The sequence below is a fragment of the Tympanuchus pallidicinctus genome, unplaced genomic scaffold, assembly GCF_026119805.1.
Source record: "Tympanuchus pallidicinctus isolate F22 unplaced genomic scaffold, pur_lepc_1.0 scaffold3, whole genome shotgun sequence".
NCBI classification, from domain to species: Eukaryota; Metazoa; Chordata; class Aves; order Galliformes; family Phasianidae; genus Tympanuchus; species Tympanuchus pallidicinctus.
The window spans coordinates 57,327,303-57,341,160 of NW_026294747.1; the positions used below are offsets into that span (position 1 = coordinate 57,327,303).

At 48.7% G+C, this 13,858-nt stretch overlaps 1 protein-coding gene across 1 annotated transcript; it reads left to right on the forward strand.

Annotated features, from left to right (window-relative positions):
- The first annotated feature begins 1,654 nt into the window (after positions 1–1,654).
- On the forward strand, positions 1,655–13,097 carry PSMC6 (proteasome 26S subunit, ATPase 6). The gene is made up of 14 exons (XM_052696647.1): positions 1,655–1,795; positions 2,405–2,484; positions 2,845–2,884; positions 3,085–3,137; positions 6,200–6,267; positions 6,700–6,814; positions 8,231–8,318; positions 8,443–8,504; positions 8,597–8,720; positions 9,049–9,110; positions 10,094–10,214; positions 10,296–10,376; positions 12,262–12,333; positions 12,629–13,097. Exons 1-14 carry the CDS (start codon positions 1,669–1,671, stop codon positions 12,745–12,747), a joined length of 1,212 nt encoding a protein of 403 aa, XP_052552607.1. The 5' UTR covers positions 1,655–1,668; the 3' UTR covers positions 12,748–13,097.
- Positions 13,098–13,858: the final 761 nt, after the last annotated feature.

Here is a 13,858-nt window from a genome sequence, read left to right on the forward strand (position 1 = left end):
CGCGCCCTCTGACTGCGTTGGCAACGATCCGGCGGCGTTTGGTCGCCGAACGGGGCTCCCAGCAGGCGGAGCGCTGCTCTGCCCCGCCCCGGGCTGAACGCGAGCACGAAATAAAGCCGGTTCCATCCACCAGGGCCGCACCAAAAGTAACGCCCGCTGTTTTGGGCTGGGTGTCGGTGGGACGGCGGCCCTGTGCCCGCGCTGCGGGGCGTTGTGACAGACGGCAGCGGAGGAGCTCGCTGACACGGCGGCACGGGAGCAAAGGGGCGGGATAGAGAAAATACACGGCGGCGGGGACTGCGTTGAAAAAATGCGGCTTGTAGCTGAGAATTCGCTCCATCGCACGTTGCTGTTGTATTTCTCGTGTCGTGTTTCCCGTAGGAATAATGGAATAATTTCCCATAGGAATGAAGGAATGATTTCCCGTTGGTCGTCAATGGCTCTGTGTCCAGGTGGAGGCCAGTGACGAGCAGCATCCCAGCGGTGCTGTCTTTATCAATGATATCAATGACAGAATCGAGTGCACCCTCAGCAAGTTTGCTGACGACACCAAGCTGAATCGTGCAGTCAACACAGTAGAAGGAAGGGATGCCATTCAGAGGGACCTCGAGAGGCTGGAAAGGTGGGCAGAGAGAACCTGATGAGGTTCAGCACGGCAAAGTGCAGAGCTTTGCATTTGAGCTGGAGGAATCCCAGGCATCCATACAGACTGGAAGGAGCGGTGCTTGAGAGCAGCCCTGCAGAGAAGTCCTGGGGGTCCTGAAGGATGAAAAGCTGAACGTGAACCAGCAGTGTGCTCTTGTGGCTTGGAAGGCAAATGGTGCCCTGGGCTCCATCAGCAGAGGGGTGGCAGCAGGGACAGGAGGTGATTGTCCCCCTCTGCTCTGCTCTTGTGAGGCCCCATCTGCAGTGCTGTGTGCAGGTCTGGAGCCCCCAGGAAAGGCAGGGAGCTGTTGGAGAGGGTCCAGAGGAGCCAGAGATGAGCAGGGGGCTGCAGCACCTCCACTACAAAGACAGGCTGAGGGAGCTGGGCTTGTTCAGCATGGAGAAAATGCAGTACCTAAAGGGAGCCTGCAGACAGGAGGGGAGTCAGCTCTTGGCAAGGGGAGATGGCAGCAGGACAAGGGGAAATGGTTTGGAGTTGAGGGAGGGCAGATGGAGGTTGGCTGTCAGGGGGAAGTTGTGTGCTGTGAGAGTGGTGAGGTGCTGGAACAGCTGCCCAGAGAGGCTGTGATGCCCCGTCCATCCCTGGAGGTGTTGAAGGCCAGGTTGGATGGGGCCCTGGGCAGCCTGGGCTGCTGTGAAATGTGGAGGTTGGTGGCCCTGCATGGCACAGGGGGGTTGGAGCTTCTTGAGGTCCCTTCCAGCCCGGGCCGTTCTGTGATTCTATGATTCTGTAACAAGCAGGCGTTACTTTCGGAGCGACCAACGACAACCTCCCTCACAACGGAAGACGCGCCCCGTTCGACGCGCGCTGCCCGCTCCCGCCTGACAGAACGCGCATGCGCAGGGCTGCCCCTCCGCGCGCGTGGAGCGAGGCGCGGCTCACGCGCGGCGCCCCTCCTTGCCGGCAGGGGGCGCTGCCGCACGCCGCGTGTGCCGGAGGGGCGGTCGGGGCCGCGCGCGGGGCGGAGCGGGGCGGCGGCGCGGGGCGGCCCCCCGGCGGCCATGGCCCTTCCCGGCATTCCCTATGAGCGGCGGCTGCTCATCATGGCGGACCCGAGAGACAAGGCGCTGCAGGACTATCGCAAGAAGCTGCTGGAGCACAAGGAGATCGACGGGCGCCTCAAAGAGCGTGAGTGGCGGCCCGGCGGGAAGGCCGTCGGGTGTGTGAGGGCTCTGAGCGGAGCCCCGGGGCCGCCGCGCCGTGACGCTGCTCGCGCTTCGTCATGGGCCCGGCCCCGCGGACGGCGGCCGACTGAGGGGAGCGGGCGGGGCCGCGAGATGGGCCTGTGCTGTGCGGGAGGATGAGGGGAAGGCGCGGGGAGGGAAGGCTCCGGGGAGACCTCGGTGCGGCCATCGGTGCGTGGAGGGGGGGTTGTAAACCGGGAGATGGCGGTCCGATGGCGACAGGAGGAGGGGAAAGGGCTTTAAAGTAAAAGAGGAGGGGTTTGGGGCGTGCGCCGGGGGGGAGTTATTTAATCGGAGGGCGGTGAGGCGCTGCCCCGACCTGTGGGTGCCCCGTCTGTTACAGGGCTTGGGCGGCTGGGCTGGGGGAGGTTTAAGGGTCCTTCCAACACAGCCTCCTCCTGTGGCTGTGCTCACAAATGGCTGCTTTGGTAATTGCTGAGCAGCAGGGTGACTTGCAGAGTGTGCACGGCTTCCACCTGCTGTTTTTCTGCTGATCCCTGTTTCCTGGAGGGCTGGAAGTTATCAAAACCTGTGTGCCTCTTTCTTTGTCTAGTAAGGGAGCAGCTGAAGGAGCTCACCAAGCAGTATGAGAAGTCAGAAAATGATCTCAAGGCCTTGCAGAGTGTTGGGCAGGTATGTAAGAGGCAAAGTCGTAACAGCTTATGGCTGTGATGGTGAGCTTGCCTAGAAGTAGCTGGAACAACTTGCCTAGCAGCTGTTCATATTATTACAAAGAAAAAGTGGGGATGGTGCAGCAGACAGAAAGGAGGACCTCACCACCAGGAGCTGTCATACCATACATATCTGTTAGAAAGGTTTTCTTTCTTTGTCCTTTCTAATAGAAATTGTTAGAAGAAATTAAAGCGCTAATGTAAAACTTGAAGCAGGAGAAAGAATTTCAAAGCCATCTTCTGTATGCTGAAGCATACGTTAAATATTGTTTGGTAAGGGTGAGTTAATCTGTAGGCTAATACTGCATTTACTCCTTTGCAGATCGTTGGCGAGGTGCTCAAACAGCTAACAGAAGAGAAATGTAAGTACATCATCTGTTCTGAAGTTCTGTAAGTCAGCTTTTGCAGTTGAAACCCATCTAAAGATGGGCAATTGTAAAGAATCAGAGCGTTAGTGATGTCAGTATTGGCAGGAAAATAGGATATCCTCAATAGTTCAGAGGTATAATTTGGAGCTGTGAATCAGGCTAACTGACTGTTTTCTGTGATCTTTTTTCTCTAGTCATCGTGAAGGCTACAAATGGACCAAGATACGTGGTTGGCTGTCGCCGACAGGTAGCTGACTTGTGTGAATATTCAGAAAGAGGTTGCTTTGCTCTTGAATATTAACGTGGCTTTTCATTGGCTGAGTTCTGAATGGCATTAAGCATTTTCTTCTTTAAGCTGTATGTGGCTGTTTTATACAGGTGCCTGCTTGCTCTGTGCCTTCCTATCAGACAATAGCATGTCTTCTTAGTAAGGATAAGGTGACTCTAAATGCTCCTGGAGCTTTGCATGTATTTATCCTTTTCACTTGTTTGAAGCTCAGTATTTGTGCCGGATCTTAAACTCTGAAAATAAATCATCACACCTTCAAGCTGTGAAGAATCTCCCTCTCCATGCTGTGAATGCAGCCTGTAGCAGTAATGGTCCTGTGCTGAGCTGCAGATCTGCTGCTCTAGAACTAGATATTGATATCTCTTTCTAATAGTTTTTGCACTCCGTTTCAATGAATAATTATGGAAGGCAACACCCCTGTTCACCTTACACCCCTGAACACTTCATGAGAGAGTCTTGTCTTTAACAACTTAGAGCATCTTGGTGCTTCAGCAGCACTTCTTAGGTACACCATAAAAGCTGACATAGTAGTGTGGACCCTTGCTTACAAAACAGCCCATCCTCTGATACAGCCAGAACAGCTTAGAGGTGCTTTTGACTGTCTCTTTTTGTACAAAGGTGCACAGAAGTGTAAGTAATGCGTTGCAGAGCTGCTGGTTGGTGAATGTGACCCATTTGCAGTAAGAAAAACACTGCAGATCAGGAATTCTTTACAAAAGACTGGTGTTGCTGAGGAGCCACAGAACTTAGTGAGTGTTTGGCAACACAGAGTCGTTCTGGGGAGTGAGGGAATCCTCAGGCTCATCCCTGACTTTCATGCATAGGAACAAAGCAGCACAGCTTTGAAATGTGAGACTGTAAGGTATCTTCTGGATAGAATTATGAGACTGGGAAAGAATCACCTATTTTGAGAAGGCAGCAGCATTTTGCTTTATTGTTTTAATGCATAAATAAGTGCAAGTGGTTCTGAGCAGCTGTGACCTTTCTGTTCATTTTGAGCTGGTTCGTGTGCTGTAGGAAAAGGAACTGCAGCTGCACTTTAAGACCTCGTGGTTGTAGCACTTTTCCTTGTATAATGGCAATACCTTTTGGAAGGAAAACTGATTCTGCTGAAAGAAAATGTTTGCAAGTGTTTTGCAGTGCTCTGATTCTCTCAGAATTAAGGATTCTTACGGCTCAGAAAAATGTTTTGTTCCTTCTCGTGACCTCAAGCCTCATAATAGAACCTGAATGCACGATTTAACCAACTCTATTTAGATGATTCGTCTGCAATGCACTGTAGGAGGAGTTGAGGCAACCAAGAAGTGACAGGATGGTCACTGGAATGACCAAAACACTCTTCTGAGACGAGCCTACTTAATTCCACTGTGGCACATGAAAGGTTTGATGTGTTGGTCTTGAGGTTCTGTGTCGCAGCAGAGAGAAATGCTCAGGAATAGGTTGTGGTTGGATGAATCTGACCTTCAATGTGAACTTTGGAGTTTATTCTTGCCCAAAAAGCACCCTTTGATCTTAAAAGATCCCCGATTTGATAGGAGAGACCAAAAAAAATGCCTTGATATTTTGGCATTTTGAAAACTTCTCAGGGAGTTTTTCAGCCTGAAAGAATAGCTTTTGATCCAGGCCCTCGTGGCTGTGCTGTGCTGCTGAGGAAGGAGAGCTGTAGGGTGGAAATTAAAGCAATGTTACTTCCCTATCTGAAGTGTGCTTTAGAAGGAATTCAAGGTCAAGTGGTTTCTTTTCATCTTCTTGCTAGAGAATAGCTTAAATCTATTGGGCTGTGTGAAATCTGATACGATTTCAAGCTCCTACTTACTCCTTATGGTTAGGCAGCTGAACAGAGCCTTATCAGTGGCTCCAATCAGGGAGGAGTGACAGCTTGATCCTAAAGCTATGAGAGACTGAATAATCCACGTGGGCACAGGACCTGAATCTCCCAGCAGGGGAGCTGGGAAGCTTGCAAACAGCTGTAGAAATCCCTATTGTTCAGATGCCACTTCGGTAAAGCTCAGAATGAAAAGGTTTTATATTCCTCAAAGGTAAATTGAGTGCCTCTAAAAACAAAGCAATGAAAGCAGCCACGAGGTGATTTCCATCGTTCTTGTTCCTGTCTGTGGCTGGGGGAAATAAGCCTGCTGTCCTGGATGAGGTTACCCAAAAACAGGGTGAGAAATGCACACGAGCAGTTTTAAGCCCAGCAGCAATTATCAGGGGGTACTGCAGAGGGCTGGGATGGGACTGCTGGTATCAGGCTTCATTTAAGACTCTTACAAGTGGAACAGGCAGACAAAAACTTCAGAGGCAGGCAGGTAGGGCATCTGAGGTGAGTGATAGCAGGGAAACAACAACTGGAGCTACTGACTTTGAAGAAGAGGTGTAACTGTGTGTGTAAAGATGAAGAAAGGCTTGGAGAAAATAGGTCGGGAATATCTATGCACCCTTCCTGGCAGCTCAGAAATGAGGAAGCCACTGAGTAGATGGGTGGCAAGTTCAATCTCAAGTGAACAGGCTGTTCCTTGTGTGCCTGAAGGGCTGCTTGCTTGTTTGGAAGCAGCTGGTTCTGTGCTGAGCAGAGGGGAGGATTAGACCTCTCACTAATCCTTTCAGATTGACAGCAGTTTGAAACAAATTAGATGTACGTATGAATATGAATTGTGGTCTAGAGAATAGGATTTGTTTTCAAAAGTAGCAGAAGTAAGTTAGTGCCCTGCTGCTCAAGATCCCTTTCAGAGAATTCTTCCTGTTTTAGCCTTACTGGCATCCATTTGTGGCAGCTTAGGGGGTTGTTGGTCTGGAGCAGCTCCTGGCTCACTTCTGGGTGCCTGTGAAATAGCTGACCTGCTTTTCCACAGCCTCGCCATTCCCAAAAATGGTGCTGAGCCACAAGCAGTGTTTACTAGAGCAGCTGCTTGGCACGTAGCGCAGCGCCCTTCTTTCTTCTGGAGCACAGTAAACATCATGGCTAAAACCAAGCGTTGTTGTGGTGTGTGTTCTAACAGAACTATCTCCTTTGTTACTAGCTGGACAAAAGTAAGCTGAAACCAGGCACGAGAGTTGCTCTGGATATGACCACTCTGACTATTATGAGGTAAGCTTGTGCTCTGTTGTACTCCTCACCTAAAGGGGGGGGAAATTCCTCTCTGAACAGATAATGCAAGAGTCTGAGCAGTCGGTTACGTCATGCTTTGTCACAGTTTTCAGTAAAGCACTGTTTAAGACAAGTACTTTGAGGGCAGTCTTGTGAATCTGTTGAAAAAGGAGTTGCCTGGTCTTCTAGGGGAAAAAAATACTCAGTTACAACTCAGCCTTTTCAGCACTTTCCATTTGCTCTAAAGCTTTTTAAAAGTTTGCCAGGTTTGGGGTTTGTTCTGTTTGTTTGTTTCCCCCAACAAATATTTGCCTTGTTTTCAAGGTGAAGCAAGGAAAAGCAATAATTCTTGTACTTGCTCTAGGGTTGTTTCAGTAACCATATAAACTCTTGCACAATAAAGCTTGCTTACTCCTGTTTGTTTTATTCCAGATATTTGCCGAGAGAAGTGGATCCCCTGGTTTATAATATGTCTCATGAGGATCCAGGGGACGTTTCATATTCTGAGATTGGAGGGTTGTCAGAGCAAATCAGAGAGCTGAGAGAGGTATTCCAGTGTGAACAATGCTCCAAATAGTGGGATGTGTTCTGAGCCAAGTTTTCCAGTGCATAAATGTTTTATGTTTGTCCTAAACTGTGAGACAGGCTGCTAGAGGACCTATCAGCTGAGTGCTTTACACGTGTCATTAGTTTGCACTGCATCTTCCCTATGTTAGAAGTGAACTTCTGAGTGTTTAAATGCTTTTCAGCTTTGTTACTGTGGTGGACAGCAGTGTGATTCCAGGATGCTGGTGCATTCATACTGAAGTAATCCTGTTAGTTTGGGCATCAGCATGGCAGGCTGTGCAGAGCTGCCCAGGAATGTGGGAGCTGAAAGGCTGATGCTGTTGTGAGCCAGCTGACTTTAGCAGAGGTTGTGTGCTGTACACACCTTCCAGCTGTGTGGAAGGTTGTTCTGAGCACCACTGACCAGTCCTCAGATGGTTGTAACTCAGCTCTGCTGTTATACAAGCTTGGATTGAAATTATGGAAGTCTTTTAAAGGGAGTTTGAAGGATGCAAAACCGTTGTGGCTGAGGGAGTACTGAGGGCATGGTTAGGATTGGCAGCCAGCAGATTAATTTTACATGTGAACTGCTGGAATTGCTCTGGCTTTTATGGCAATGGTAATGCGTGGTAACAGCAAGCATTAAGAGACATGAGCAATTGCAGAATGAAGACTGACCAGTGAGGGCAGGGTTGCAGATTGATCAACTAGGTCAATTACACATCTTATCAAATGGTTTCTCACCCAAAATATGCTGTGTAGAGAGCTAAAAGTACAGGTATCTGGAAAACAGGCTGCCAAGTGTTCCATTATCCTCCTGACACCTCTTGTCTGTTTTAAAACTGAAACAGTCACCCCAGACCTGAACAGCATTTTGTCCAGGTCTGGGGCACCCAATACAAGAAGGACAGGGAGCTGTTGGAGAGGATCCAGAGGAGCCACAGAGATGAGCAGGGGGCTGCAGCACCTCCACTACAAAGACAGGCTGAGGGAGCTGGGCTTGTTCAGCATGGAGAAAAGAAGGCTGCGGGGTGAGCTCAGTGCAGCCTGCAGTGCCTAAAGGGAGCCTGCAGACAGGAGGGGAGTCAGCTCTTGGCAAGGGGAGATGGCAGCAGGGCAAGGGGAAATGGTTTGGAGTTGAGGGAGGGCAGATGGAGGTTGGATGTCAGGGGAAGTTGTGTGCTGTGAGAGTGGTGAGGTGCTGGAACAGCTGCCCAGAGAGGCTGTGATGCCCCGTCCATCCCTGGAGGTGTTGAAGGCCAGGTTGGATGGGGCCCTGGGCAGCCTGGGCTGCTGTGAAATGTGGAGGTTGGTGGCCCTGCATGGCACAGGGGGGTTGGAGCTTCGTGATCCTTGAGGTCCCTTCCAGCCCAGGCCATTCTGTGGTTCTGCAATTCACTTATTTGTGCCTTCACAGGTAATAGAATTGCCACTTACAAACCCAGAACTGTTTCAGCGTGTGGGAATTATACCTCCAAAAGGCTGCCTGCTCTATGGCCCCCCTGGTGAGTAGTTGGCTACTGACAGATCTTGCCTCTTGTTCCTGCTCTGTGTGGTGGGGCAAGGCTTAAAGGTGATGCTCAGGCTTGTTGTTACCAGTTAAACACCATCACTCTCTTGTCTGGACAGGTACAGGGAAAACACTTTTGGCCAGAGCTGTTGCTAGCCAGCTTGACTGCAACTTCCTAAAGGTAGTGTAACCTTACTTCACACACATTCAAGTAGGTGTGCTTGATCTGTTTGCTGTGCTGTCTTTTCACTCGTGTGTTACATCTTCCACAAGGTGGTGTCGAGTTCCATAGTGGACAAGTACATTGGTGAAAGTGCTCGACTGATCAGAGAGATGTTTAATTATGCCAGAGATCATCAGCCATGTATCATTTTCATGGATGAGATCGATGCTATTGGTAAGGCTGGTGGCCTGGAGGGTGGCTGGAGGTTTCTCTACTGTTAAACTCAGTCATCAAGCTGCTGTCTCTCTTGTGAGCAAATGTGTGCATGCTGTCTGTAGAGAAGTGTAACAGGACAAAGATGTCCTTCCACCTGGAGCTGTTACAGCTAGCTTAGAACCATCATATTTGCATGTGGCTTAGATTGTTCTGACTATACCAAGAAGCAGGAGGCATTTAAGCAATTCTTCCCCAATCTCTCTCTCATTAAGAGGGATATGTAATTGTTTTCTTACATGACGTTATGTGGAGGCAAAAGTAATGATTGGAGTTTGGTGTGCTGCAGGTGGCCGCCGTTTCTCTGAAGGCACCTCAGCTGACAGAGAAATTCAGAGGACTCTGATGGAGGTGAGTGCCCACACCTCAGCTACATTTCCTATAGTCACTGTTAAGTGAGACAGCTGTCAGTTGCTGCACTGTGATCTGGCCTGGCAGAATGTTTTCAGAGTTAATGTTTAATGTCTGAAGCTGAATTGATCCAGGCACTGCTTTTACAGAAGGCAGCTGCACGTCCTGATAACTCAGCTGTGACTCCAGTTGCTGGAATAGTTCAAGGATGTTTCTTCTCCTTACTGTGGCTTTGCATTCTCCATCTTTCTTGGTTGTTAGGGGGCCTTCTCTTCCTTCAAAAGGAAAAGGAGGGCTTGTATCTTTTAATCCCAAAGATGCTTGTTTGATAGAATCTTAACACTGTCACAATTCAGTTCTCAGAACTAGGAGGAGTAGTGCTATTTCTTTGTTTCTGTACTCAGTGCTCTGGTAAACCTGGCTGTGTGAAGAGAATTCCTAAAGCTAGTGACAATTGGAGAGTTCTGAAGCTAGCAGAGGACTTCACTGGCCCATGCTTGCCAACAGTTTGTGCAGTGCAAAAGAACGTATCTGCCTTACATAAAGAATTAAATCATTGTGATCAAAGAGCAAGTACTTCGAACCTTCACAATGAAATGCCTTCATATGTCTATTAGCATTCTAGAGGCTGTCCTCCAAATCTAATTTGAATGTCCTGGATTTAGTGCACTGCTTGAAATGTGTCAGCCAACCGTTGGGTCCTTTGGTACTTGTGCTTTCATGGCCATATGGCTTTAGCCAAGTCTTCCACATTGGAGCTCTGCTTTGTTCCCTATCTTTTTCTCTGGACAAAGCATTGCAGTGTCTCTCTTAAGCTCTTCTTTAGTACTTGCAGAATGCACGGCGAGCTGTGAAGGCTTGTAGAGTTTTTCTGGTTTGTCTGTACCCCTTTTAACAGCTCAGTGCAAGTATGCATGCAGGAAGTAAGTTGCAATAGATGGAGTTTTTGGCTTATTGAAATACAACCTTCTGTTTTCTTCTAGCTGTTGAATCAGATGGATGGATTCGATACTCTGCACAGAGTTAAAATGATCATGGCTACTAACAGACCAGACACTCTGGATCCTGCCCTTCTGCGGCCTGGAAGGCTGGATAGGAAGATCCGTGAGTTACAGTGGCTGAAAGGATGTTGGCTGTGTGTGAGTGATGCCCTGCTGCTTTTATTCAAGCTGTAATTCTTTCCAGATATCGATCTGCCAAATGAACAAGCCAGATTAGATATTTTGAAGATTCATGCAGGTCCCATCACTAAACACGGGGAAATAGGTGAGTATTTGTGATTATTGATATCCTGCCTGGATATTCTACCTCAGCTTGTAAAAATGAGAAGAGCACGGCTGTAAATCAGTAAGCTGACGTGATTCTCATCAGGTAGTTTCCTGTTATGCAAACAAGCAGCATTTCTCTTAGCCAGAAAAATAAAAACAATAATTAAAAAAAGAAATCCCACCCTACCGCAGTAATGGGCTGAAAATAAGCAGCTTTAGAAGTCAGAGGAACTTAACTTGGGAGTTTAGAGATGAAAACCTTATTATTACCTGAAAATGAGTTCGTCTTTGGTCGCTGGTGTAGAGGATTCTCTACAGCACAGGGGAGAACTATCATAAATCTGGAGAGCTTCACCTAATGGCTGCATTTCTCCACACTGACCAGCCTGTGTTCTCACAGCTGAGTTTCAGAGCCTTCCTCAAGAAAGCCGTAACTGCGATCTGACTTGAAAACAATGTTGGCTGCCTTTTATTTCAGCGGGGCTCTGCAGACCTTGCCTGCTTATTGCCAGCCCCGTGCCGCCCCCTCTCTGCCCCCGCCTCGTTGCTGACACCAGCTATTCATCAGCCAGCCTGCATGAGCTGGGTAGTGGAACTGATCTCGTTCACCATCTGGCTGCATAAACAGCTGCAGCTCAATAGAGGGTGGCTCAGGAGCGGGGATGAGCTGGGGGAGGGTGAGAGTGATGAGGGCTGCCTTTTTAGCCCTGCTGTTGGCATAAATGTGCGTCAGGCTGTAGGCTAAGATACAAAAGATGCTCTGAGGCAAATCATGAGCCTGGTGTGATGGACTTTGGCCTGTTTCACTGTATGTTTGGGGGCTAAAACTAAAGCAGGTGGGGTCGTTGACACCGTTTAACACAGGGAGGTGTGAAGGAGTTACAGCTAAACTTCTGAACGTGGTGTGGGAGGGCAGTGGTGCTCAGCTGTGACTTCCTGGAACGAAGTCCACAATGATCTCATCAGCAGAATGGGCTGTGCGTGGCATTGGAACCCTGTGATAAAGACCTGATTGAGAAATGACTTTTAGTGTGCAGCACTGAAGGCTCAACAGGCAGTGTTTTGAAAACCTGCTGCAGAAACCACAACCGTAGCTGTTGCTCTTGGTAAATGTATGCATAAAGTATCAGGCTTTGATCCCAGGGCGCCTTCATGTCTTCTGTAGTTGCACTTGAATAAGAGGAAAGGGACTGAGATGATTGCTTGGATTTCAGTTTTCTGTTATTTTCTTATTATTCAAATGATGATTTCAACACTTGATCCTTGCATTTCATGTTGATGCTCATAGTGTCCAAATCAGTAACTCTGGGATTTCACTACGTAATATGAATTTTCAGCTCAGATACATTTATTTGTTAATGGATGGGTTAATACAGCTGATTATTTCAGTTCATGTAACTTACCAGCCTTGTAGGCTGGAATCACAGAATCACAACATGGCCTGGGTTGCACAGGAGCACAGTGCTCATCCAGCTCCAAGCCCTGCTGTGTGCAGGTCGCCAACCAGCAGCCCAGGCTGCCCAGAGCCACATCCAGCCTGGCCTTGAATGCCTGCAGGGATGGGGCATCCACAGCCTCCTTGGGCAACCTGTGCCACTGCCTCACCACCCTCTGGCTCCAAAACTTCCTCCTCATATCCAACCCAAACCTCCCCTGTCTCACTTTAAAACCATTCCCCTTGTCCCATCACCATCCACCCTCACACACAGCCGTTCCCCTCCTGTTTATCCGCTCCCTTCAAGCACTGGAGGGCCATCATGAGGTCTCCCTGGAGCCTTCTCTTCTCCAAGCTGTGTTCCATCATTAGCTGGACATGTATTTCAGTCACATCCAATGGAGAAATGTGAATTTACTTCTGATTGACATCTGTGTTTTGTTAATAGATTATGAAGCAATTGTGAAGCTTTCTGATGGCTTTAATGGAGCGGACTTAAGAAACGTCTGTACTGAAGCAGGTACGCTCTTAATTTTGCTGGGCTCGTTTGATCGATGCTGATCACTCCAGCTGTTTCCCACACTCTGCTGTGAGTGGATTAAAACCAGGAAGTTGGGACTGTTGTACTTACATTTGCTTTGTGTATCCGTTTCTTAAGGATGGTTTCATCCTCTTCCCAGAGGGTTGATTTTATTAATTGCATAAAAGAGATGTGTGAAGGTTTGTGCAGGGGGTGTCAGGCAGATCCCTTCTGCTTTCATCTGAACACCGTGTTCTCAAGGAGCACCAGCTTACTGCCCAATTATTTCTTGCAGGTATGTTTGCCATCCGTGCTGACCATGACTTTGTAGTTCAGGAAGACTTCATGAAGGCTGTTAGAAAAGTGGCTGATTCCAAGAAGCTGGAGTCCAAGCTTGACTACAAACCTGTTTAAATGAACCGTGCCATTTGTGATTGATTGCGCAGGGAGCTGGGTTGATGTATAAAAAGAGAAATAATGCATAATACAAACATAAGGTGTTTGTATAACGTGTGGCTAGTAATTTGGTAACACTGCTTGCAAGTGTGGGGCTACATAAGCATTTTCTGTGCAATTCTGAAATACAAAATTCATTACAGCCCAGGTTAAGGAAAGGTGTGGAGGTGTGTTCTCATAGCATCTGCCGTGTGAGTGTATAAACCTGCCTCAATGGTTTAGCAGACTTAAAGTTCATTTCTTGACTTTTTTTTTTATATCAGTAAATTTCATTCCATCAAACAATGGAATAAAACTTGTTTAAATCAGCTTATCCCAGTGTGCTTTCATAGCATCACAGAACGGCCTGGGTTGCACAGGAGCACAGTGCTCATCCAGCTCCAAGCCCTGCTGTGTGCAGGTCGCCAACCAGCAGCCCAGGCTGCCCAGAGCCACATCCAGCCTGGCCTTGAATGCCTGCAGGGATGGGGCATCCACAGCCTCCTTGGGCAACCTGTGCCAGCGCTGTCCTTGCTGTGTGTGTCTGGCATGGCTGCAATCTGGCCTTGTGTGAAGCTGACTTTGTGCTCCCTAGGAATTCTGCAGCTGTTGGAGTGATCGTTCAGATGGAAATGAAACCTTGGTAAAGATGTTCCTTTCCTTAATGCCATCTATCAGTGTGCATTATCCTCGTGGGCTCTGCTCAGAGGGCTGTGCGTGGAGCTGGGTGCACAGCGCAGCCATGGTGCGGCATTAGACAGGAGCAGCAGTGCACCAGCCTCTACTTCTGGCTACTTCTCATTATTCTAATTGGATTACTTCAGGCACGCTTGGCTGACAGACAAACATGTCAGGTTAACCCCTGGTTTGCTGCAAAGCAGTGCTGAGTAGCACCTCTGTGGGAGTGGTTTGTTCCCCATTGAAATGTGGAGGTTGGTGGCCCTGCATGGCACAGGGGGGTTGGAGCTTCGTGATCCTTGAGGTCCCTTCCAACCCGGGCCGTTCTGTGATTCATCCTGCGGGGCACATCAGAGGCAGTGGAGGTGCGGGACGGGCACGGCTCTCACTCGGAAAGCCCTTCCTGCCTCGG

Bases quoted from the DNA above. Each gene is read 5' to 3' on its own strand.
- PSMC6 (XM_052696647.1), top strand. From the start codon at position 1,669: ATGGCCCTTCCCGGCATTCCCTATGAGCGGCGGCTGCTCATCATGGCG. The intron at 1,796-2,404 runs GTGAGTGGCGGC...TTCTTTGTCTAG, and splicing joins CGACGGGCGCCTCAAAGAGC to TAAGGGAGCAGCTGAAGGAG. The intron at 10,377-12,261 runs GTGAGTATTTGT...TTTTGTTAATAG, and splicing joins CACTAAACACGGGGAAATAG to ATTATGAAGCAATTGTGAAG.